The 27,564-nt window shown below is 38.7% G+C and overlaps 1 protein-coding gene across 1 annotated transcript in view; it reads left to right on the forward strand.

Moving 5' to 3' along the window:
• The window catches only part of PLXDC2 (plexin domain containing 2), a 438,555-nt gene that overhangs the window by 168,924 nt on the left and 242,067 nt on the right, over positions 1-27,564 (forward strand). Inside the window, exon 2 of the mRNA XM_029954388.1 lies at positions 1,991-2,202. Coding sequence (XP_029810248.1) covers positions 1,991-2,202 — 212 coding nt within the window. The remainder of the gene's footprint in view (positions 1-1,990; positions 2,203-27,564) is intronic.

A 27,564-nucleotide genomic window follows, 5' to 3' on the forward strand; every position in this document is an offset into this window, starting at 1 on the left:
TTTGTTTTTTGGGTGTGGAGTTTGGTGAGTCCCTTGTAGATTTTGGATACTAGCCCTTTCTCTGATGTGTCATTTGCAACTATCTTTTGCCATTCTGTCGGTTGCCTATTAGTTTTCTTGATTGTTTCCTTTGCAGTGCAGAAGCTTTTTATCTTGATGAGGTCCCAAGAGTTCAGTTTTGCTTTCATTTCCTTTGCCTTTGAGAATGTGTCGAGTAGGAAATTGCTGCGGTGGAGGTCTAGGAGGTTTTTTCCTACTTTCTCCTCGAGGGTTTTGATGGTTTCCTGTCTCACTTCAGGTCCTTCAGCCATTTTGAGTTGATTTTTGTGTATGGTGTAAGAAAGTGGTCTAGTTTCATTCTTCTGCATGTTGCTGTCCAGTTCTCCCAGCACCACCTGCTAAAGAGGCAGTCTTTTCTCCATCGGATACTCTTTCCTGCTTTGTCGAAAATTAATTGGCTGTACATTTTATATGGTGATGATGACAGTACTCATTAGCCATAGTTCTTGAACATTTCCTCTGACTTAGGGGACCCTGACCCTTTGTGGACCTGAGATTGTTCAGCCTTACGACAATTCTATGAATCATGCATGGTGCTACATTTTTCTAGCTCTTGGGTTCCTCTTTGTGGAGCTCTTGGGCACTTCTGTCTTCACAGTTCTTTTGAGCTCATATTCCAGGAGTTTATAGAAAAGTCTAAAGTACCAACACTATGGTGGTAATATGTTGGTATTTGTCTCTGGGCTGCATCTGCCAAAACATTAAGCAGTGGGAGATCTTTTAAGTTCATGGTGAAACTAAAAAGTATCCTTTATGTCTAGAAGAATTATTAGCACCTTTCTGAGTTGAAAGAAAATGTTTTAGATCACGTGTGAAGGAGTGTTAACTTTAACTTAGTTACCAGAGTTCTAAGTAGCTGATACCATCCTATAATAAGTCACATTAAATACATTTTGGTTTCTTGGAATGTTCTCCTATTGAGGGCAGTATCACAGCTATAATTAAATCACTGCTCTCTAAGCCCTTTTTGAATGTGTATCCTGCCAGCTATAAAGCCTGTCAATTCATATCTTTGGGTAATAGTTGTATAGAAGAAGCCTGTTCTTCCTGGTCAGAAACCGAATTTCCCATATTTGTGATACACCTTCCCCTGCTGACCTACTGAAATGAAAGACTAGGAGTAATGATTAAATCTTATTTTCCCTCCTGTAGTAGTAGGATGAGCTGGGTCAGCAAGGCCAGTCCCTGTAGATGGCTTTAAAATACCTTTGTGATTTGGTCTCTTTGCCTTCCCATCCATTTCTCTAAGTGCCTATCACTATCATCCTTCACCGCCCTGACAAGAGTCCAAGGTGAGAACAGCACATATGAGCAAGAGCCCTTGTGATGCCTCCTTGAGGGTGTTGCTCATTAAGTGAGGTGGGCAATGAACCAAATCCGACTTGTGAGCAACAAAGCAGGTTAGCACATTTACACAAAGATCATTCCATATATTATTTAACCATTCAAATACACTGTTGTTTCCTTGCTGCCCAGCAAAACTTGTGTGAAAGGAATATAAACCCACAAGCTAATAACGTCTGATTTTTATTTTCAAGTGTGCCAAGAATCACTAGGTTTCATTTCTTTGTTTGGATTGTAGCTTATTTTCTCAGAACAACTAGAGAATGTTTATGAAGTGTGTGTGTGCAGAGGGTGGGGAGGGAAGGGAATAAAATGCATTGCTTTAGGCCTGCACATCTGTTTTGGGGGCTCTGCTGGATCTGCACATTAACCATCGTCATGATTTATGGCATGTTTTAAAATTGCATTCTACACAGAGCTGTTCATACGAACTCAAAATATTACAATTAAACAGATTCCACTGTTATGAGTTTGTCTCCTATTTTCATGACTAGCAGAATTATTTTTCTGCTCTGTTAGCTAACATGTGTATAGCATAGCACTCATAGCAAGTGGCAACTCATCATTTTATTTCTTGTTCAAACAGATTGGCAATATCGAGTTGCTCAGGTCTTCCCCCAAACAGAAAAGGAAGTCGAAGTGAACACACATGTGTTCAGTCACCGGTGGAAAAGGAACTCAGACTCTCTCAAGGCAGTAGACTCGAACCGAGCAAGCATGGGCCAAGACTCCCCAGAGCCCAGAGGCTTCACGGACCTGCTACTGGATGATGGGCAGGACAACGCCACCCAGATTGAGGTAGGTAAAGATTCTGGGTAACTGAAATGGATTGATGCATATATTTCCTGTAAAGCACCCAACTCCTCCCTATGTATATATAGACCCTTCAGCTCAGTCTAGAGCTTCTGGACTTTTTGTAAGGATCAGCTTAACCATCAGTAAATAATTAGTTAATATTCAGTAATTCAGTAATCATTTTAACTATACTAAATAAGTTAATACATCATAGCTAAGTCATTTAGTCACTGATGAATTCATTTGCTCAAGGAACAAGACAAATATTGGTTTGATATGGTGATGACCGTGAGAAAGCACAAAGAGGAACACGATACAGCACCTGCCTGCAAGGAAGTCACTGTGTGATCAAATCACCTTTCCACTGTGTGATATGTACAAGAATATATACTGGCTATAGGATGGCATGAAGGAGGGAAAGAGCACCTGCTTGGGATTGGGGGATGGGCCATTACCAAAGAGGCTTAGCCTGGGAGAGGACATTTAGGCAGGGGCTTGCCGGGTTGAGAGGAGTTCACCAGGTTGATATCCTGTCTGTAGTAAGAAAGGAGATTCCTGACAGAGTGACTTGCATCTTCAATGGCTAATCTTAGAACAGTAGGGCATCCTTGAAGAGTCTCATAGAGTGACTAACTGTCCCATTTCACCCGGGGCTAAGGGGTTTCCTGGGGAATAGCACTTTCAGTGCTAAAAGCAAGGTGGTTCTGGGCAAACTGGAATGGTTGGTCACTCGGTGACTGTAAGCAATTCTTTGTCATGGTTGGAGTTATGGAGTGGAATGAGGACAGCTGGAGTTGGGTTGGATGAGTGAGGAAGTTTGCTGAGGGCACATTTTAGGCAGCCTGTAGGGTTGCCCAGAGGCCTCAAGGGTAATATTACACTATTTAAATTTCCATTGTCCTTAGCATTGCAAATCACAAAATATGATCCTGTTAGTCCACCAGCTCTAACAAAAACAAAGGGGTCAATCTGATGGAAATAAGCAAAACCCACCCAAACAAGAATGGAGGCTATTTATTCAGTTTGCTCTAGCAAGAGTCAGCTTCCCTTACTTCCCTTTGGCAGAGACTCAAAAGTAGGCAGGGTAGTGGGTAAGTGTCTCACGGAAAAAAAGAGAAGGCTTCAAGTACGCTCAGGACTGGAAGTTGTTGGCATGGGGAAGCTGGAGGTGGGTTAGTTAGAAGCAGAGCATTTCATGTGATCAATTTGGGGAGCATATTTGGTTTTAACTGAGTTAGATGTCAGGACAAAAAATAGGAAAGCTGTCAGTTATTCATCAAGTCCTAATCATTCTGGGCTGGTTGTTGCTAAGGTTGTTTCCCTAGATGGGTTGCTGTAGAGGTTGTGTAAGAGTTCTATTGTCATCCTTGGTCTGGCCGTTGTCTGTCTGTGTGTGCTCTCTCAAACTCAAGTTTTAGTTCCTATTTTCTCCTCGTGACCGATTCCTACTTTTTAAGAACCAAACAGTATTCTTTCTACTACCCTGAAACTGGTTATTTCGGAAAAGAACTCAACTTCATGAAACAGACGCTACACAGTTCTCCAAATAGTATCAAGGCATCAGTTTGTTCCTGCACAGTGAGAGGAGTCTTCAGAAGATTTGAAGCACAGGCCATTGGGATTCTGTGTATGTGAGAAGCCCAGCAGTTTTCAAAACCCCTCTCCATCTCCTTTGCCAGTATGTGACTCTGGTGGTCTCCAGCTGCCCCAGCCAGGCCCCTTAGCAGGCGACAGAGGATGTGCCAGGAGCGGAAGTCATATAACACCTGTAAGAGGCTACTCTGACTCCTGCAGAGTGCCTGCTATTTTGGCAATGGTGTTGTTCCAGCAACTCGGAGAGGGCAATATATTTCTTCCCTGAGCACTCTTTAGCTGGGGTGCAGCATAAAGAAAGCAGAGTTGCACAGAAGCAGAGGTGTTTACTCTCTGTCCAGAACTGGAAGCCTACTGAGATTCAAAGAGGAGAACACACATTCCTAGAACTCTGTGATCTCTAGGCAGGATGCTGAATTTTCTTAATCTTTTGTAAAGTAGAAAATCCCTTTGCTCAGGGATGTATTAACAACGCCTCAAAATGCACTCCCAATTGTTACTATAGCCATGAGTTTGTTATTCAGCCAGTTTTTCTCTTTTCTACCTTAACAAAGGATTTCACATAATGTCAGTGGTTTTGAATCAGTGGGGAAAAAAGGGAGGAAGAATAGTGCAGATGCAGAGAGCTATGTGCTGGGTAATCACTCGGTGCCAAGGTCTGCCAGGCACAGTAATGGATATCATCTTGCCTGGTCCTGACACCAGCCTAGTGCGATTTGTGTCTCCAGGTTCACTGGGTGATCTCAGTGACTTTTACATGTGGGCAATTTCAGATTTAGGTTTAGTATTTTTCCTAAGCTCTTCCATTAGTGAATAAAGGAGCTGGTATTTAAACCCAGGCCTGCCTGCCTCCCAAGGTTTATCTTTTCTACTTGATATTGCTTCCTGTAGTATAAGGAAAAGTAAATGGCACTTTGATTAATGTAATGATTTTGGACAATGGCAGCACCCGAATATTGATGTGAAAGTAACTTAAGGGTTTCAGTCTGACTGGAAGGGAACCTCTCCTGAAGCTAGATTTCATAACAAGATGACTGCTTTTATTTTTAAGAGTTTACTTATTCTGATGGGGTTCTGGGATAATGAAGATGACTGGGAACTCAAGCCCCGTAAGTCACTCTTTGGCACTACCTCTAGTTCTGGAAACAAAAGCCTACATCTGAAACTTCTCTGTGAAATTTATTTATCCTGGCCCTTGAAATGGCATTTTTGAATATTGTTGTGTCTCTTTTAGGGAAAATATTTTTGCCTGATTGAGTTAAACAGAAATAAGGAAGAAAGGAACCAAATGGTTATAGAGTAGCTACTCTGTGCCAGCATTATGACAAAGTCTTTCGTATGTCTTAGGAGTAAACATTTTGATTTATTTAATTTAATACAAGCAATGGGCACGAAAGACTACATGTGCTTTTTCCTTCACATGCTTCCAAAGTTGATGTCAAGAATCTCAATGATCTTGTCCCAGAGCCCTGACTGTAATAGTGGCTGTTAAAATGATCTGTATCCCAGTGAGACTTAAACCACCCAGAATGACATTCATGTGCGTGTCCTCCACTTCTGCCGTTGTCTAGACTTGATATCCCACTTTCACCAAACACAAAAACAAAATACTTACTAATCTGGCACAAATTCATTCAGAGATGAACAAAGACTGCTATTCTCTAAATCTGGTGACAGTGTTTTTTCTGGCTCAGCACAAGAAGCACAAGAACAGATCATAGAGGGACTGTGAAAACTTAGTATCGCAATTACAGAATTCTTCCAGTTGAAGTTTGTTATTGTTGCCATTGTTTTCTTTCTTTTTTAATATTCTCCCCATGAAGATATAAAGATATTTTGAAACTGATTATATTTCCTGATGAGTGAGTAGGAAATCAATAGATGGCAAATGCCTCAGTTGGTCTGAATGTTGATTTATTCAAGACCTTTCTTCTTGTATTTTCTCTGTTCATGTGGACATATGACCACATGGCCAGGTAGGAAGAACAGTGCCCTCTTCAAATTGGTAGGTATTAAAAGCAGTCACTAGTGTCTGACTTTTTGTAATTCCTTTGGGAATATAAGGGCTTCCAAGACTTTCAGGTAAGGTTGGATTCCGTTCATGATGCAGCTTTGTTTGGACAGCATTCAGTGAATCCCATGACCCCAGGGACAGGTGCATGGACAAGCAGCTCATGTGTCTCCACCTTGTTGCTGGCTGTTCTTCTTTTGGCTGACACAGAGCTTTAGCCTCAGCGGCACCTCATGGAATGGGGAAGCCCTGAGCAGTGACAATTATTGATCTTCGTGAAGATCAGATTCATAGGCTGACTCCTTGTCATGGTGTTGGTAACTTACAGTTCTTCACCTTAAGGAAATCCAACACAAATTCTATTCTAACACCCTGAACAAACATGTTGTTTTTATCACTTATTTACATCCGATATTTTGAGCTTCATATTCCCTCTCTTGGAACAATGAAAATGTTTCTGGAAAGGATTGTCAAGTGTTACTTTTTTCTTCTTTTTTTAAAAATTTTTTATGTCTTTATTTTATTTTGAGAGAGAGCCAGAGAGTGAGTGGGGGAGGGGCAAAGAGAGAGGGGGGCACATAATCTGAAGCAGGCTCCAGGCTCTGAGCTGCCAGCACAGAGCCTGACATGGGTCTCGAACCCACGGACTGTGAGATTATGACTTGAGCCAAAGTCAAATGCCCAACCAACTGAGCCACCCATGTGCCCCAATTTTTTTTCATGCCTTGATTCAAAAGCACTGGGATGACTTGAAAAGGGGGATATTTACAGATAGGAATTATGGATCATATAAGTATAACTCCACAATCCAAACTGACTCAGAAATTGTGAGCCAGTTCACAGCCTCTCGGGTGTTGCACATGTGGCTGGACCACAGGCCGCACTTCGAGTTGCAGAAAGTTAGACCACAAAGCAGATTTAGCTGTTAGTGTTGAAGAATTCAGTGTTCTGAAAAACCTTAGATTAAATTGAGTTGCTTACCAACAACACGGCTTGTGGATTCCTCATTTTGGTACTGAGCTCAAACTGCAAGCGTGTCAGTTGTACCATCTGCATTCACATTAAAGCTTGTATCTGAGGACGGTGCAATTGAGAATGGTCAGCAAATATGTGTGATGGGTATAGCTAAACCTCAGAGACCAGCTGTTTCTCTCCTAGATGCATACGTGGAAACTCTTTCTGATCTTCACCTACAGCACATGTCAAGTTGTGTCTGCATCTTTTTTTTTATTAATGGTTTCTTGCCAAGTTGGTTTCCATATAACACCCAGTGCTCTTCCCCACAAGTGCCCCTCTCCATGACCATTTACCCCCATTCCCCTTTTCTCCTCCCTCTTCAGCCCTCAGTTTGTTGTCAGTATTCAAGAGTCTCTCATGATTTTGCCTCCCTCTCTCTCCCTCACTTTCTTTTACCCCCTTGCCCTTCCCATGGTCCCTTATTAGGGTTCTCCTGTTGTGTCTGCATCTTAACGTTTACAAATTTTGTAATAGATTTCTCTAAAAAGCTATCAATTGCTATTTGCTGCACACGAGGTTATTATATGTATCCTAATATTTTATTGCAGTCCAAAACTAAGCAATCTACTTGAAAGGAAAGAAGTCACTGGCAAATACTTAATCTAAAAGATATTGGGGTTGCTTTGATGATTATTTTACATAGAAACAGGCAAATTCTGTAATGCCCCATGTGGGCAGAATCTTCCTGGTATATGTGAAATATAGAAAATACATCTGAATGCTCTTAGATAATGAAAACCTTACTGCTTGTGTGTCTCAAGTCTAAGTAAGCTTTCTCCATTTCAGAGGCCTGACATTCTCAATAATGAATATAAATATAGGGTAGTACTATGACACGTCATCCCATTTCACGGAAATAGAGTAATGAAAATTTGTGGAATATTGCCATGCTAATTCTTTGGTCAGGCTGCTGTTCCACTCAGGGAACTCAGAGAAGATAATACTTACCCATGAGCCAAATCTGATACTACTACAGATTTGTGATATTTTCCAAAAGAAAGAAAAGTACCACCTGATATTCAGTAGCTGTGCTACCATATTTATTATGAATGTGAAAAGCTGGTGTAGATTTTTTTTAAATAAAACATTTCCACTTTTAGGAGATCTTAAACTTGCAGAGGCTTCAGTATGTGGTTGCAGAATCAAAAAGCTGTGTGAAGGAAGTACTGAAGTTAATCCTGGAGAAGCACACTTATTTTACTCAAGAGTGAATTGAAGCACTGTAGGGGTCCAACTTAATTCCACAGGAGATGAGACAGAAAGCATCGTGAGGGTGTGTGATTGAAAAGGAATACTGCATAAGTTAATCAGCACCCAGAGGGAGACCCTCATTCTGTAGAGAGTTAAGATTAATGTAGACTCTCAGTTCATTCGGGGAGGGGGGAAAAGAGGTGGTGGTGATGGTGGAGGGCACTTATGGGGATGAGCACTGGGTGTTGTATGGAAAACAATTTGACAATAAAATATTATGGAAAAAAAATAAATAAAAAAAAAAGATTAATGTAGAGACAAGGTGACATCCGAACCATGTGAGGGAAGAGAGGGTTGGCATCAAGATATTTCTAGACCGAGTTTTACACAGATAGGCAGGGTCAGGGACCTAAACTCCCTTTTAGACTGTGTGTCTTAATCTGTGCAGGACGCTAGAGCAAAACCACCACAGACTGGGCAGCTTAAACAAGACGCATTCATGTCTCACAGTTCTGCTGTCTGCAAAGTCCAAAATCAAGCTGCCGGCAGGTTTGGTGTCTGATGAGAGCCCTCCCCTGGGCTCATAGAGGGCTGACTTTCTGCTGCGTCCTCACATGGCTGATGGGGCTAGAAAGTTCTCTGGGGTCTCCTTTATAAGGGCCCTAATCTCCATTCATGAGGACTCCGCCTTCATGACCTAATCACCTCCCCAGGGCCACACCTCCTCATGCCATCACATTGGGGATTGGGCATCAGCATATGAATTTGGGGGGGGTGGGCAGGGGGACACAAATGTTTAGTTCATAACACTATGCCAAGGAACTGCATTCAAAAGTCCAAATCTGAGGGGTGGAAAGATGAATTAAACCTAGATAAGAATTGTTGTGAGGTAAAATGAAATAGCCGTTAGAGGAGAGTTATGGGGAAATGTAAGAATTTCAGAAATACTTAGATTTCTAATCATTAACTTACATTAACCACCGTGACAGAGGTTTTGCCCCACCTTCTGGTTCTTGCTCGATTCTGAGAGTCAGCTGTAGATCCCTGTCATCCCCTTTCCTGACAGGGTGACCCGTTACACCCTAGACACCATCCATCCGTCTCATATCGGCTGGAAATTGGCCTCAGGTCTTCAACTCTGTATTGCCAACGGCTGTATGCTAACTGACGACAAAATCTACTTTAATTCCTTCTATTTTAGTAATTGGCATAAACACCTAGTTGTAAACTTCTGATTTAATCCCATTCAGTTTCTTCTAGAATATTGACGAGGACTTTTAGTCTTCCAAGAAGAAAATGTACTGAAAATAATAGATCAGGCAGAACTCACCTGAAATTCTTGCTCATCCTCTCAAAAGATGATGAGGATTAAAATAGAGCATCATAGATCTTACTCAATTATAGATTAGTCTTAGCTTGACATGCCAGCTCTTTATCGAAACGAAAATGAAAAAAAGAGTCATAGTTGTCCTTTAAAGAGTTCCATAAAGAATAACTGAATTATCTCTATGGTGTTTCACTATTAGCTAATGGAGTTTGTTTGCAGTAACAGCATGGTAATAGTGATACATACAGGTTGTAAAATTATTAAGTGTGTTAGTCATATAATTTATTTTTAGAAGAAGAAGTATGTTTTAGAGTGAATAATATTCTTGTGACCTTCACTTACAAAGAAAAATACCATACTTAACCTCCCCCCCACCAGACCCCTTAGATTAACTAAAAAATAGTGTAGAGTTTTTCCTACTTCGATTTCCATTCATTAGGTCCCTGTTAGGTCTTTTGCCTTTCTTTGTATTAACAGGGCAGTTAGAGGAAACTCGTAATAGAGGGAACACCAGGTAACTGTTTATCAGTTGAATTTTTATTGTATCATCTTGCAATCATATTTTTCTCTTTATCCAGAACAATTTCCAATGGGACATTTAAACACACTTATGAAAATTATTATTTCTATATAAAAATTATAGTATTGCTTAATGTCATAGGTGTAGATCTTTATCCAGGCTGATTTTTAAAAATCATGCTGAAAAACCAGATGAAATGTTTTGGTACCCAGAATGTGTCCAGTCTTTACATGTTGAGCAAAGGACACAAGGTGAAGGGGCCAGTGGCCAGTAAGTGTGGGCTGGAAGTCAGGAACAGCAAGGCCAACAGCTGCTTGAGTCTCCTTTCATCTGGACAGCCCATGGAGAAGTATCCCACTGTGGGACAGTGCCCCAGGCAGGGCTGGATCCCATTAGCTTTTCCCTCTTTATTGGACAAGCACCACAGGAGCACTGTGCAGAGGAAATAAGTACTCAGAGGTTAGGCACAAGCTGCGCTGGCTTACCTGCCAGCCATTTAGGAAGAGCCAGCACCCAGGCTGGGTTGTCAGGTGCAGCGGAAGATTGAGCTCAGGTTGAGCCTATCTCCTTGTGGGGCGTATAGCCCACCTCTTCAGCTATGTATCTTCTGGGCAACAAAGAGACATCTTCTAGGGTCATTCATTGGACAGTTCCATTTTATATTAAAGGAATATGTCTTAAGGACTAGGTTTTTTTTCTGTGATTTTGTTTTTCAGAATCAGAAACAATAATAAAGTGATTGTATCTCAAAGATTAATAGGTCTGAACTGACACAGGCATGTCAACAATGAGATTTTTTTATGACTACATCTGGGGAAGTACTGGGGCCACTACTTCTTCCCAGGAAGATCTGTAGCATAATGAATCTGGCAGCCTCTATGATGCAAACTTAATTTTTAGAAATACTAATACCAGTTATGGGCACTAAATCACATCAAGTCTTTGCCATTTATTTTATTTAACAGAGTCCTATGCACTCTACAGAGTAGCATCAATGCATTTGAAAATAAAGACTGTAGGCCTCTGATAAACAATGATGTTCTGTAATTTTATGTGACACCCATAAGTTTCGGTGGGTTGGTCAAAGATATCTCATGGGTCTTTGCCAAATAATTGTCACTCAGATGGAAACAACATTAGATCTAAACATTACACGTAAATCAGCCATTGCAAATATAGAAAATGCTGGGGCACCTGAGTGGCTTAGTTGGTTGAGTGTCTGACTCTTGATTTCAGCTCAGATCATGGTCCCAGATCATGGGATCAAGCCCTGTGTTGAGCTCTCTGCTGAGCATGGGGCTTGCTCATGATTCTCTCTCTCCCTTTGCCCCTCTCCCCTGCTCATACTTTCTCTCTTTCTCTAAAATATAAAAAGAGAACAAATACAAGACACTTCAAATATTCTGTTTCAACTTGAGGTATGAAAAAATGCATTAAAAAATTGTTTTAGCAATGATGTATAATACACTTAAGAAGTATTCAAGAGACTTTTCTCCACCTTGCATCTTTTAGGTAGTTTTAAGATAGATAAGGGTCTCTTTTTAACAAAACATGCATGTGTATATTCATATTCATTGCTTTTTGCATTTGTCATAAAGAAATTTGCTAATGTGGCACTCAATCCTCTATTAAGGAATGCATCAAATATATGAAGGTCCTTTTAAGAAAGGGTGGTTAACATTCAGGATGAAAAGAGACTGCTTTAATTTTCTTTTTGTGTATCCCTGAAAGAAAACCTTTCTGTTCATGCCCCAGTGATGCATAGATGTCTGAATCTGCCTAGAAACAAGAGAAGAATTGAACTCTGCAGCCCTTGGGAACAGTTGGGTTTGGGCTATTCTCTATATGGTATTTCAAGCCTGAGCTCTTAAATTGAAATAATAGCTTGGAATCCATGGCATTGAATTGAATGAATAGATTTAACACTGCTGAAATTATTTCTCTTTTAGAAGTAATTTCTAGCTCTTTTGTAAACATCTCATGTTTACCCAATCCACGGCTAAAAAAGCAAAGCTATGGGAAACACTAACATTCACCTTTTAGGCAATATCTCTATCTATCTATCTATCTATCTATCTATCTATCTATCTATCTATCTGTCTATCTATCTATCTGTCTATCTATCTATTATCTATATTATTTTGGATTTGTAGTATTGATCCCATTTGGGACCAACAGTATTTAAAAGAAAAATTCGCAAACTATATGTTTAAGTTAAAAATTCACTTAGTCACAGCATTTTTTTTAAAGGGGGTCTTAAGGTACTTCCAAAACTGAAAGCATCTCATCTGGGAATGGGATTATCTACCTAAAAAATATAATGCTGGTAATCCTTCCTAACTTTTTAGGTTTTCATGAATTCTATCCTGGAAAATCTTTCAATTTTCAGAGATGAATGCAATGATTTGTGATTATCAGATTTTTTTTCTTTAAAAATTTTTTAGTTTATAATATCCTAGGTTAGACTCTGCACAGTGGTCATTTTTGAATGCAAAGTTTTACTTGTTCTGTCATTTAAAAAGAGCACAGAGTAAAATATTGTTTAAAATTTCATGTTCTAGGGGTGCCTGGCCGGCTCAGTCAGTAGAGAATGCAACTCTTGATCTTGGGGTGTGGGTTTGAGCTCTGCATTAGGGGTAGAGATTACTTAAAAATAAATCTTTTCTAAAAAATTCATGTTCTGAAAATTTTTACAAAGAACATTAGCAAACCTTCCCAAAGAACTTAAAAACCAGAGAACACCTGAGTGACTCAGTTGGTTGAGCATCCGGCTTAGGCTCAGGTCATGATCTCATGGCTTGTGAGTTTGAGTCAGCACAGAGGCTGCTTTGGATCCTCTGTCCCCCTCTCTCTCTACTCGTGCCTCACTCTCTCAAAAATGAATAAACATTTTTAAAGAAGAACCTAAAAACAGTGAATTTGTCCATTATAAATAGTATTATACAATGATCTGTTATCTTAACAATCAAGTATAAGCAATTATTTTATTTTTCTTAAATACTAATTCAACAAAGAATGACTTGGTGTCTTTGTCCATTGAGGAATTAGATATCCCTTCATTATTTTTACAAGTGAATGGGATTAATTTTTACCAGAATAGAAGAGTGTCCTATTCGAATAGGAAAAATACAATCCAAAGAATAAGGAAACTAACTTTATGAATATATATAGAGAAATGTGCCAGATCAAAATAGTCTCATTAGAAATTTTTCTCACATACTCATTGGACATTGGGATCATAAAATTATCTTTAAAGGTAAACAAAAGCTTTGTATATACACTGTTCCTCAAAAACTTTGTGGAAAATAGTGTTTTTGCTAGAAACCTAAGGAAATAATATATTTAAAAGCCCTCCCTTCCCTCCTGCCAACAGCTCATCCAACAGGAGTCTGTTTACGGAAGATTTAAGGCAGCTACATTTCAGTTACTCATTGGTCCACGAAGAACTGAACTGGAGGGGAACCTGGGTGGCTCAGTTTATTAAGCATCCAACTTTGGCTCAGATCATGATCTTGTGGTTTGGGGTTTCTAGCCCCACATTGGGCTCTGTGCTGACAGCTCAGAATCTGGAGCCTGCTTTGGATTCTGTGTCTCCCTCTCTCTTTGCCCCTCCCCCACTTGTGCTCTGTCTCTGTCTCTCAAAAATAAATAAAAACATTAAAAAAATTAAAAGAACTGAACTGGAAGTCAAAATGTTGGTTAAAATGTTATTTTATCTCATTGAATAGGTTTGCTTGGTCTGCGCAGATATAGCATGTATTTGACATGCATTGTTCAAGCATTTTTTTGTTGCTGAACAATTGTAATTGCCATTTGAAGGATTTTTTTTTAATTTTGCTTTGTAAAGGTATATTTCTTCCTTTGTTATTTAAAAAAGAATGTGATATATTCTTTATACAACCAGAGTCATTTGCATAAAAGGATAAAAGAAAAAACTTCTGCATTTTTATGTTCTTAAGAAAAATGTTTAACCAACTTCAAAGGTAATTCTTTTTTCAAGTTGGTGAACACTTGTGAGTAAATTAGAGTAAATGGTAAATGACTGTGGGACTGTCCTACCTGATTTCGTATTGACTTTTTAAATGTTGGTCATAAAGAATCTAGGAAGAGGAAATGATCTCCTGCTTTGAAATAGTCCCTGAAACAAAGCAATGAGCAAGTTGACAGCATGGAAGCAGAATCAGGGACAAACATTAATTTTCTCATGTTGCTCCTTTTTATTCTAACTGTGCTTTCTACCTCATGATCTTCTGTCTGCTCAATAGCCACTATGCCAATGTATCATTGTCTTTCTTTGATTTGCAGTTGCAAAATTAAAATTGAAGAAGTTGACATTATAGGTAGTAGTTTTAAAATTCCATACGTGTGGGCAAGGTTGCTATATACCAGAGATATTTTTAAAAGCATACAAATAGAAATTTTGGTAATTTGTAAATGTATGTTATTTGTGTTATGTATGCACGTTTGTGTGTGCCTGTATTGCGTTTATGTACATGTACACATATGCATGTGTACATCATTCTTAATGGTAAATAAAAGTCACCTCTGTGGGGCAAAATTATTAAGGGTGGCTTGAAAACCTCCCTTCTGCCTTACACTTAGTTTCTGTGTTAATGAAATGTCTTATTTTCCTGACCAATACAGCAAGCATGTTTTTTCATGGCGACAATAAAAATTAAACAGCTACCTAAAGGACTCGCCAACACTCCCTTTCGCTTCAGTGAATGCTTTAAATGTGCTCTTTATTTTTAAAATATTTATTTATGTATTTATTTAGAGAGAGAATGAGCTGGGGAGGGGCAGAGAGAGGGAGAATGAATCCCAAGCAGGTTCCACGCTATCAGCACAGAGCCTGACAAGGGGCTCAAACTCACAAGCCATGAGTTCATGACCCGAACCGGATCAAGAGTTGGATGCTTATTCGACTGAGCCACTCAGGCATCCCTAAAAGTGCTCTTAAGATTATGCCTTGGAAGATTAGGAGAAACAGTGGAAGAAATCAAAGCATAATGAATTTTTCTAAATAATGGGGATCAAAAATTATGAAAAATGGAAAGGAGATATGATAGTAGGCTTAAGATAATGGGGGATAGTAGGCTTAAGATAATGGGGGCAGCTCAAGTGGGACTCTCCAGTTCTCTCTTTCCTCATAGACCCCTTTAAGCACATGCACATAGACTCTTATGAGGCTTGTTTCTTGGTTTGTTAAAATCACTGGGGTCCCTCTTCTTCCTTAGTGGCAAATTTGCCATCTCAGCCAAGTATTTTTCTTGACAGAAACCCAGATACTGCTCACAGCTTGTGTAGTCTAAATCTACCCTCCCCTGTCTCCATCACTACAGGGCCATGGGAGAGGTATAATGGAAGTTCTCTTCTAGAAGAAGTGAAAAGGCCTCTCTAATTAAAGCAAGGTTTGGCAAATGGAAATCTGTGGATATTTTTCCAAACCATAAAGCCATAAAATGACGACTATTTCAGAAGACCCAGACTAGGGAAGCCTACCTCAGATGACAACCACTATAGGAGATGAGACAATGCTGAATCTTAGTTGATGTTCAGAAAGCATTCATTGATCTGAAGCAGATTTTATTGGATGCGGGAAGAGTGGTATTTAAGTGAGGGTTAAACCTAAATTCCAGAGATGATGGAAAGATTATACTTCCTTTTGGACCAAGACTCACTTGAGGCTTGGACTGTAAGTAAAAACCGAATATTACGAGGACTAGAACTAGATTACCAGCCAGAGCCTGATAATTGCGTTGGCCATTTCCAAAATAAAATGAGTAGTGGAGTGGGTATGCAAACTGTAAAGTTTGTCCGCTGGAGTTCTTCGCACAACAGTAAATTTGTTTTTGCACTGAAATGGTCTGAGTACCATTTTTCTTCTGCAGAAGAAGAGATGAAGAGTGAAGGAAAGAAAGGTGGTTAAAAAGGTGCAGAGAAAGTATATACCCCATGGCCGTGGTGAGGAACCCCTTTTTTCCCGAGGCCCAGGCACAGGGACACATCTTTCATCGCCTATCCAGAAATGGTGCTTGCTTCCACTGGAGTCCCCCATCTACTGGTGCGGATGGAAGTGCTTGCTACTCCCTGTACAAATGTTCTTCTCCCCATTCCTGAAGCCATAGTTTTGAGGAAGTACAGATGTGAGTCTGTCCACGTACAAAATCATAGGAAGAGACAGCAGTGCTGGTATTAGCAGTGTCACTCCCTACAGAGTTCTGGAGCGGAGCAGAGCAAAGCGATGCCACAGTGGTTTGCAAAGGCGCAAGGGTGCTCTTGCAGAAAAAGGATCCTCTAGGTTTTAGCAAGCCTCTGCAGTTTCTGCTCTTTCTCCAGCCATTTTGCTTCCATTGTGCCTGATTTTATCCACTTTACCACCTTTCTCTCTGCTTCCTCTCCCAGACAAGCACAAATTGAAATGCTGCAAAAGCACCCATTCCTGAATACAGAGAGAGAGAAAGAGACAGAACAGAAATTCACTTTACTGCTTACTGTCCAGGGCACTGACAATAGAAAACCTGAAGCCATGCTGTGAATCTACCCACCCTGGGTGCTAATGGGACTTTTTCAGTTGACAGCAGGCATCAATAGTGCTTCCAGATAAGCAGAGGCCATTGGGCATCTAAGTAGAAAAAAAGGTGGATAAGGTTCCTCAAAACACAGACCCTTCTGGGTTGTGTACCCACTTACTCCTTGGTGAATCACCCATGGCCCCATTTCCTTTGATAGAGTAATACATGGCTTAGCTTTCTGAAGGGAATCAAGAGAGACAGATTTCCAAGTTCCGCTGTGACACGATCAACCTGGAATTTTGCTTTCCATTTTCTTGATGGATTATATATCTGCCTACTTCTAACATGAAGTAATCATATTATATTGTTAAAAATGACTGTATAAACCATTCGGTTTTGTTTGATGACTCCCTTTCCTTCCCATAGATTTCCTCCAAACAGAATTCCATATAGTAAAGATTTCACTTCCTAAATTACTAGCATACTCCAAGTTGTTTTCCAGTGATTCTGCGAAAATTGCCTTGCTTACGTTCTGAATGTTATGACTCTTCACTCCCATATTTAAAGATAATCATGAGATTACATTCAGTTGGCAAGTCCTGATTCTTGGGGTCACACCAGTAATAGTTCAAGTGTTTAAAAAAATCAATGGCACATGTGGCATGATTTATTGCAAAGGAATTTCTTCTTGGATATAGAAAATTATGGGACATGGAGACTGTGGCAGACCAGAATGAGAACACCCAGCAAATGACACAGCTGCTACTCAGCAGCAGCTGAGTGGGCCCGTGTTGGAACATGGGCACAGGATGGCAGATCTTTCAGTTTCTCAAGACATATCAAAACACTTAAATGTTGGCTATTCTTTCATTCTTTTTTTTCTTAATTACTTGTGGACTAATAGAGTGATGACAAAATAAATATGTCTATGGACCCACTATCCAATGGGCCACCAGATGCTGTTGTTAGCATACACCAAACAAATGAATAATCACATTCTTAATCGATACAAACTTACCGTGTCATCTCTCAGAAGGCCATTTTATTTCCAAGTTCTAGGAGGCATCACATTGGTGCCTTCATGTTTGTCTCATAGGCAGCTGTATATTGAGTTGCATTCAGTCAGATGTAATATGATTCTAGGTTATATATTCCAGATTTCTTCTATTTTGCTTTTCCTCTCTACTCATTTTATGTAAATACAGTCCAAGTGGACAACTTCTTCTCACTTCTATTGGAAACAAGTTACTGAAAACAATAAGTAGAAGATGGTTTCAGAAGACTTGCCTTCACTGGTTGTTTTGAAGGACGTTTCCAAGATTATTTTCTTGTTCCTCAAAAATATTGCAGTGTGTGAAATCACTGTCATGAGAAATCTATGGCTTATTTATGATTGATAAAATATTTTATGTTTCAAAAGTATTTAGGCATAATAAGAAAAACTTCTACATATTCTGTTACTTACGTATACATATTCTTTTTAAACAATTGACATTTCTTCAAATAATTATTTTGTGGTTATTTTTCTTGGAAGACAAACATTTTTTAATTAAATATTTTTCTTCTGAATTTTTATTCTAGTCAGTTAATGACTGAAACATTTTAGACTTGCCAGCAAAAGAAATCTAGAAAATCAAAGTGATTTGAGACACTGGCAAAAGATTCAACTTTTAGTAAGACAGAAGTGTGATCTGGTCTATATCTAACCAACTTACTAAAAATAATAAACAAATTAATTAAACTGTGTGACCCTTTGATCACCATGTATTCAATAGTAATGAGTATATATATATATGTGTGTGTGTGTGTGTGTATATATATATATATATATATAATCATTATATATATATATATATAGTAGATAGATTTTGAAGGAAAAACTGAATGAAACTCAATCAAATAACTGTCTGGGAAGCAAATTTTAGTCTGAGAACATTGTATTTTTTTTCAATTTTATAGCAGTTTCTACGATATAAACAGTACCATACACAAAGTATTTGCTTTAGAGGTATGATGAAGGAACTGGGTTCAGCCTAGATTACTGGCAGAGCCAGGATAAGGACCCCATCTCCTGTCTCCGGCCCCTGAGGCCAGCCAGCCCTTTCCTACATACCACTATGCTGCAGCTCTTTCTCTCGATTCCTGATACCTGACATTTGGTGCTGTGGACTGAATTGTGCCTCCCTGTTGAAGCCCTATGTTCATATGTTAAAGCCCTCATTTCCCAATTTGACTGTGCGTGGAGATGAGGCTTTGATGGAGATAATTAAGTTTAAATGAGAGTGAGGTCTTAATCTTATAGGATTGTTGACCTTACAAGGAGAGAAAGAGAGGAAGAGAGAGAGAGAGAGAGAGAGAGAGAGAGAGAGAGAGCACTCTTTCTCCATGTGCACATGCCAAGGAAAGGCTATATGAAGACTCAGTGAGAAGGTGCCTGTGAGAGGGTCCTCATCAGAATGTGGTTGTGCTGACACCCTGATCTCAGAGTTCCAGCCTATAGAGCTATGAGAAAATAAACATCATTCAGTGTGTGGTATTCAGTTATGGCAGCCCAAGTAGACAAAGACACCTGGTATACACGGAGAGGCACCAAGTTACATGACACTTTCTGATAGACGTCCTTGTGGAATTTCCAACACTGAACAACTGACCTTCTGATCTGAACGAGGCTACTCCTGCTCCTCTTCATTCACGTGACTTGCTGCATGGATTCCCACAGTGTGTCTCATATTACATCTCCTTTCTACTTGTTTCCTCGTGACACATTTCTCAGTGAATTTGTGATAGTTTCTCTCTTGAAGAAAAGTAGCCATTTTAACTTACTAAACTTTGTCTTCTTCATTCACATGGACTCTCTTTGTGGCACTTGAGTGGCTCCTTAACCACTTTGTTGTATGTATCTCTCTGACTATGGTCTACTCTTTGTAAACAGCATTTTCTTAATGGTCTGAAAGTTTGGGCTATAGTATTTCAGAAAGGGAATTGTATGACTAAATTCTTTACCTCTCTTCCACATTCTCCATGTGTAGACAGAACCACTCACAATTGCACACATCCTCCAGGAAACATTAATGCCTCTTAAGAAAATTAAACTTCAGTTAATGATGCTTTTCTCCTTGCACTCCAGATAACCCTAATTAGGATAAGATGTTACATAAGGTAAATAACGTCCTAAGAGTTTTGACCTAAATAAATGATTATAAGCCAGAGACAGAACATATAATGGAAAGGTGGTGAGTATAAAAGAAGAAAAATCAGAGCTTTTCTCATAAAGTTCAGATTGATTTCAGGTTGTTTCCTATCTAAATATCAAATTGTTTAGTCACCAGTTACTTCCATAGCTATTTTTTTAATATGGTTAAACTAATCATAGTTTAAATATAGCTAAAGATAGTTCAAATAATCTGAGATACTATAAAATGCATTTATTTTCCAAATACATGAATCTTATCTATCGTATCCCCAACAGCCTTACTCAAAGTCTTCCAATGGGAATTTGACCCTGTCTTAAGAGAGAAAATTATATTTTTAACATCTTAATTATTAAGGAGGTTTTTTTTCATCTTTAGCCAACTGTTTTATCCCAGAATATTCATTCACATATCTTCATTCTGACCTCTGTGTGTAGTAAGGCCGGTTTTTTGTTATCCAGGGTTCTCTTTCTCATTCATTTCTCACACAGCTTGACCTGCAGACCTCAACCATTTAGATCTATCTCCTCTGGCCACAGTTTATTTATTTGATGTATTATTAAAATGCTGAAATCACAATTGTACTCAGTAACAATTCATCACAGAACTATTGTGTATCAAGTAGTGGACTAGCAATTGTGCCTCAAATTAATACTGAATAACATTTATTTATTAATTGATGTTTCAAAATACATTTCTTACAAGAAAAAGTTCCTAGATTTCATCCATCCATTTTTAAAAAATTTATTCTTTCAACACATATTAATCAGTGCCAGCTGCTACAATTTTTTAGTAAATCAAGCAGACATGAACCATGACCATTTACAACTTTGAGCCTAGTGGGGTAGCTAGAAATAAAGTAATAAACAAATATGAAGGAACAAAGTATATGCCGAGATGAGGATTACTAGATGGGAGTGGAGGCCTTCTAACATAAGATAGTTGAGGAAAACATCTTCAAAGAGGTGAAATTTATGTTGAATCATTAATGGTGGAGCTCACAGGATGGAACATTCAGCGTAGGGAACACAGCACTGTGAGGAAGCAGTGAGCAGGAAGCAGATAGACAGATTCCAGGAACTGAGGAAAGGCCAAGATGCCAAGGTGGGCAGAGAGAGGAAGAAGCAGAAGAAGAAAGGAGCAAGAGGCTGACATCAGAGCCCAGAAGTCTTTAAGAGCCATGTGAAACAGCTTGCATTTCTTTGGGGCCTAGTGTACTCCATGGGTATTATTTGTTCTGTGGATAGCTTGATTCCTAAAGGATAAGGAAGCTGCTTTTTGGAATAAAGATTAGAAGATCAGAAACATGCAAGCAAACTCCGGCACCCTTGCGCACCTGCTTAGAGTGCTTGCCGCGGCTCTCTATGGCGGCACAGGAGCCTGTTAGCACTCTTAGGCAATCATCATGACCTCAGGGGTTCCTTAGAGCCCTGTGTCAAGAAGAAGAAATGTGAAGCACATGCATATACTCATTTGCTAGATGCATTATTATCATTTCAGGGGTGGGGTTAAGGAGAGTTTTTACTTTGAACATGGAAACCTTGCAACTTCCCTAGAGACCTTCTGAATAAAATTTTTTGTCTGATTCTAAGAAATTCTCTGGGTTTTTTTATGACCAATACTTTTGATTACACATATTCTAATCTACCTTAAGGTATATTAAAAAATACTGAGCAGTGATCTCTAGAGTTTGAGTATCATCATAAAATCAAAATGGAAAGAATGGGACACAGTGTTTTCATTTGAAAAGTAATGACATTTAAAAATCTATATTATCTAAAATGCCTATCACTTCAGAAAAAGAAAATGTTAAAAAGAAATAGAATAAGATATTATAATAAAGGAGAGGTGAACAACTTGAATATATCTTTTTAAAAATTCACCAAGTTAGCCTTATTTTTTGCATATGTTACTCTTTGAAAACCACTGTATTATTAATTCTTTATCTGGATCTAAAATATTTATTTATATTAGAAATGCCTTGATAATTAGGCAAACAATGTTAATTTTTGGTAGGCACTTTTGAAACTGTATTTCAAAGATCACCCTGCAGAGACGTCCAGGGAGATGGCACAATAGAAGGACCCCAGGCTCACCTCTGGATACAACTAGATAACACTGACATGAGTGTAAATAGCCCAGAAAATGATCCAAAGACTGACAGAATAAACTCCACAACCATATGTAGGGAAGACACCCCATCAAAGAGGGTATGAAGGACAGAGTAGCGGTCAGGAATTAAACAGACTCCCAGGACTCTCTGAGGGCAGGAAGGACACCATGACATTGAGAGGGGAGAGAAACAAACTCCTACACCAGGGAGCCCTCATGGGGAAGATGAATCCCCATAGCGCTTGACTTTGAAAAGCAGAGGGGCTCAGTTTCATAAGTTCGTATAACCAGCAGGACTTAAAACCTGGAATTTTTAAAAATCAGCAGAATCAGCTTTAGTGGAGAGCCAGTGAGTAGATGAGAAGAAACTGAGTCTGGCACTTAAAAAACAGCACAGCAAATAGCCCCCTGAGATACAACATAGAAACGGCAGTTTGAAAGACACCTGCAGCACATGGGAAGGAGAGCTATTTGCTAATCTCTCAGAGTGTGTCCAGGAGGGACAGAAATCACTGGGGAACTTCTCCAGAAACAAAGGACCTGGCAGGAGCCATAGCTCACTCCAGTCCTCCCCTTCCCCCACCCTCATCCCCACCCCTGCACTGACATAGGGCCACCTGCGAGAGTCACTACCTAACTTGCTATTACTGCTACCCCACTCCCCTACACTGTGCTTCAGCCAGTCCACCCCTCTGGACAGCCTGCCTCAGTCTGGGCACCGCAGGGACCCTCACACAGAGGATTGGCAGTACTCAGAGGTGGCTAGTGCCTCCACCCTGCCCCCCGCCTGCCTCCCACACTGTGCTTCAGCAGGTTTGCCCTCTCCAATACACCAGACCCATACAGGGTAGAGCCACAGGCCTGGCAGTGTGTAGGCAGCCCCTACCTGCACTAGCCACCACCACTCCAAAGTGACTCCTGTCCAAGAGAGAAGGAAATATAAATACACACACCAGTCAGATGGAAGCCCCAGTACTGAACTAGAAACAGCTGGTCGCATAGCAGTCCCTCCCCACCAATGAAAGCTTCTGAGGGGACAACACAGAGAAAGCAACCTACAGTTCAGTGTTATTGCATCTCAGCAAATGCTTCATCGGACTAAACTCAAGCAGAAAGTGTCCCCAGACTGGTCCACTAACAGCACAGGGAACGAACAATGCCCACAACAGGTAAAGAGAGCCATTGCCTGTGACTGGGCTGAAGGAAAAATCAGCTCAGCTACAACACAGGCTGCATACATCACACATAGGAGACACCAGTGAAGTGCCAGGTTATGAGGAACGGGGGACCCTGCACTGAGACACCACAGGGCCTCTTCTTCATAAGGTCATTGCTTTCAAGTGCAGGAGAGGTAGCTGACTTTTCTAACACAGAAAAAAACACATAAGGAGACAGAAATATATGTCTCAAATAAAAGGACAAAACAAAACCACAGCAAGAGGCCTAAGTGAAACAGAGATAATTAATATGCCTGATAGAGAATTTAAACTAATGATCCTAAAGATATTCACTGAACTTGAGAACACAATGGAGGACCTCACTGAGACTCCTAATAATGATATAAGAAAGAACCAGTCAGAGATGAAGAACATAATACATGAAACTAAAAATACACTAGATGGAATTGATAGTACACTAGTTGAATCAGAAGAATAAATCAGTGACCTAGAGGACAGAGTAATTGAAAGTAATTAAGCTGAGCAAGTGAGAGAAAAAAATTATGCAAAATGAGAATAGACTTAGGGGCATTAAGGACATCATCAAGCATAATAAGATTTGCATTATAGGGATCCCAGAAGGAGAAGAAAAAAAGAGGGGCAGTAAATTTATTCAAAGAAAAAATAGCTGAAAACTCTCCAAATCTGGGGAAGGAAACAGAAATCTAGATCCAGGAGGCACAGAGAGCCCCAACAAAATCTATCTAGAGAGGTCCACACCAAGACCCATAGTAATTAAGATGGCCAAAAAGTAGTGATAAAGAGAAAAATTTTAAATTGGAAAGAGGAAAGAAAACAATTACAACAAGGGAAACACCATAAGTCTGTCAGCTTATTTTTTAACAGAAACATTATAGTCCAGAGTGAGTAGCATGATATATTCCAAGTGCTGAAAAGAAAAAGTCTGTGCCCAAGAGTACTCTATCTATCAAGGCTATCATTCAGCATCAAAGAAGAGATGAAGAGTTTCCCAGGCAAGCTAAAGATAAAGGAATGCATGACCATTAAACCAGTCTCTAAACAAGGACTCTTTAAGGGGAAAGGAAAGACCATAAACAAGAATAAGAAAAGTAGGAAGTACAAAAATAGTAAAAATAAGTCTGTCTGTAAAAATCCATCAAGGATCTTACAGAATAAAAGGATGTACACTATGACACCATATACCTAAAACTTGGGGAGAACAAAAGTAAAGAATGAGTCCAAACGTAAACAACTATCAACTTAATATAGACTGCTATGTGCAGAAAAATACCTGAATTGGTAACCATTAATCAAAAGCCAATGATAGAGATGAAAAACAGAAAGGAATCCAAGTGTATCATTACAGAATATCAATTAGACATGAGAGAAGAGAGCAAGAGAAGAAAGAAATGGAAACTACAAAAACAAGCATGAAACAAGTAACAAAACAGCAATAGATGCATGCCCATCAATAATTACTTGAACTTTAAGAGACTGAAATAGAATAAAGAAAAAAAAAACCAAGACACATTTATCTGCTGCCTGTAAGAGACTCACATCAAAACTAAAGACACATGAACATTGAAAGTGAAAGAATGGAGAAACATTTATCATTCAAATGGATCTGAAAAGAAAATGAGGGTAGCAATACTTAGACAAAATAGACTTTAAAACAAAGACTGAAACAAGATACAAAGGACTCTATATAATCATTAAGAGAACAGTCCAACAGACAGCATTGAAATTATAAAAAATTTTGCACCAATATAGGAACACCCAAATACTTAAAGCAGTTAATAACAAACATAAAGGAAATAATTGATAATATTACAATGATAAAAGGAGACTTTAGTTCCCCACTTACATCAATAGACAGTTCACCCAAACAGAAAATCAATAAGGAAATAGTAGCTTTGAATGACATATTGAGCCAGATGAATTTAACAGATGTATTCAGAATATTCCAAACTAAAACAGTGGAATACACATTCTTTTCAAGAACACTTGGAACATTCTCCAGAATAGATCACATATTGGGCCACAAAACAAGCCTCAAAAAATTCAAAAGATCAAAATCATTCTATGCATCTTTTCTAAACACATTGGTATGAAACTACAAATCAACCCCAAGATAAAATCTGGAAAGAGCACAAATACATGGCTGTTAAATAACATGCTACTAAAAAAATGGATGGGTCAACCAAGAAATCAGAATGGAAATTTAAAAAAATGCATGGAGATAAATGAAAATAAAACCAGAATGGTCCAAAATATTTGGGATACAGCAAAAGTGGTTCTAAGAAGGAAGTTTATAGCAAAACAGCTCTGCTTCATGAAAGAAGAAAAATCTCAGTTAAACAACTTAACCTTATGCCTAAATAAGCTATAAAAAGAAAAACAAAATCTAAAAGGAGTAGAAGGAAATAATAGACAGGAATAAACAAAAAGAGAAACAAAACAAAACAAAAACAACAAAACCAAACCAAACAAAAAAACCACACAATAGAACACATTAATGGAACCAGGAGTTGGTTCTTTGAAGAGATCAATAGAATCAATAAACCCTTAGCCAGATTAATTTTAAAAAAAAAAGCCAGGGGGATTCAAATAAATAAAATCAGAAATGAAAGAGGAGAAACAACAACTGACACCACAGAAAGACCAATAGTTATAAGAGAACATCATGAAAAATTACATGCCAACAAAATGGACAATCTAGAAGAAGTGGATAAATTTTTAGAATCATATAAGCTCTCAAACTGAATCAGAAAGAAATAGTATATTTAAACAGAATAATTACCAGCAATGAATTAGTAATCAAAAGCTCCCAACAAACAAAAGTCCAAGAACAGACAGCTTCACAGATGAATTCTACCAAATATTTAAAGAAAATTTAATACTGGGGCACCTGGGCAGCTCAGTCAGTTTAGTATCTGATTCTTGGTTTTGACTGACATCATAATCCTGGGGTCATAGGATCAAGCCCCACATCAGGCTCAGTGCTGAGTGTGGAGCCTGCTTAACATTCTCTCTCTCCCTCTCTTCTCACTCTCTTTCTCACTAAAAATTAAAAGGAAGAAGAGGTAAAACCTATTCTCAAACTATTCTAAAAAAGAAGAGGTAGGAAAACTTCCAGATTCATTCTATGGTTCCTACATTACCCTGATACCAAAACCAGATAATGACACTACAAAAAAAAAATAGAACTACAACAAAAATTTTGATGAATGTAGATGATAAATCCTCAAAAATAAAAACAAACCAAAACCAATAATACATTAAAAAAAACCAATTACCATGATCAAGTGGGATTTATTCCCAGAATATGAGTGGTTCAATATTTGCAAATCTATCAATGTGACACATCACATCAATAAGAGAAAGAATATAAACAATATAATCACTTCAATAAATGTAGAAACAGAATTTGTCATAATGCAACACCCATTCATAATAAAAGCTCTTAACAAAATAGGTTTAGGGGGAACAAACTTCAACGTAATAAAGACTATATATAAAAAACACAGTTAGGATCATACTCAATAGTGAAAAATCGATAGCTTTCCTCTCTAAGATCAGGAAGAAGACAAGGAAATCTACTCCCACCACTTTTATTCAATATAGTACTGGAAATCCTAGGCACAGCAATCAGACAAGAAAAAGAAACAAACGGCATCCAGATTGATAAGGAAGAAGTAAAACATTCACTCTTTGCAGATGGTATTTTATATATAGAAAGCCCTAAATACTTCATCAAAAAATCATTAAAAATGATAACTAAATTCAGTAAACTTGCAGGATATAAAATCATTGTACAGAAATCCATTGCATTTCAATACATTAGTAATGAAGCACAGAAAGAGAAATTAAGAAAACAATTCCATTTACAAATGCACCAAAAATAATAAAATGTCTAGGAATAAACTTAACCAACAAGGTAAAAGACCTGTACTCCAAAAACTATAAAACATTAGTCAAAGAAATTGAGCATGATACAAACACATGAAAAGACTTTCCATGCTCATGGATTGGAAGAACAAATATTGTTTTAAAAAGATCTATAGATTGCTACAAAGCAGTCTACAGATTTAATGCAATTTCTATGAAAATACCAATAGAATTTTTCACAGAACTAGAACAAATAATTCTAAAATATAGACAATACAATCTTGACAAAGAAAAACAAAGCTGGAGGTATCACCATTCCAGATTTCAAGCTGTACTATTAAGCTGTAGTCATCAAAAAAAGTATACTACTGGCACAAAAATAAACACATTGATCAATAGAACAAGATATAAAGTTCCCAAACAAAACCACAGTTATAGCCACAAAAGAGCCAAGAATATGCAGTGGGAAAAAGGCAGTGTCTTTCCTTTTTTTTTTTTTTTCTTTTTTTTTTCCTCCATAATATTTTATTGTCAAATTGTTTTCCATACAACACCCAGTGCTCTTCCCCTTAAGTGCCCTCCACCATCACCACCACCTCTTTTCCCCTGTCCCCCTTCCCCCTCAACCCTCAGTTCATTCTCAGTATTCAATAGTCTCTCAAGTTTTGCATCCCTCTCTCTCCCCAACTCTCTCTCCCTCCTCTGCTCCCCCTGGTTCTCCATTAGGTCTCTCTTGTTTTCCTGCTAGACCTATGAGTGCAAACATATGGTTTCTGTCCTTCTCTGCCTGGCTTACTTCACTCAGCATGACACCCTCAAGGT

The sequence above is a fragment of the Suricata suricatta genome, chromosome 10 (assembly GCF_006229205.1).
Source record: "Suricata suricatta isolate VVHF042 chromosome 10, meerkat_22Aug2017_6uvM2_HiC, whole genome shotgun sequence".
Taxonomy (NCBI): Eukaryota; Metazoa; Chordata; class Mammalia; order Carnivora; family Herpestidae; genus Suricata; species Suricata suricatta.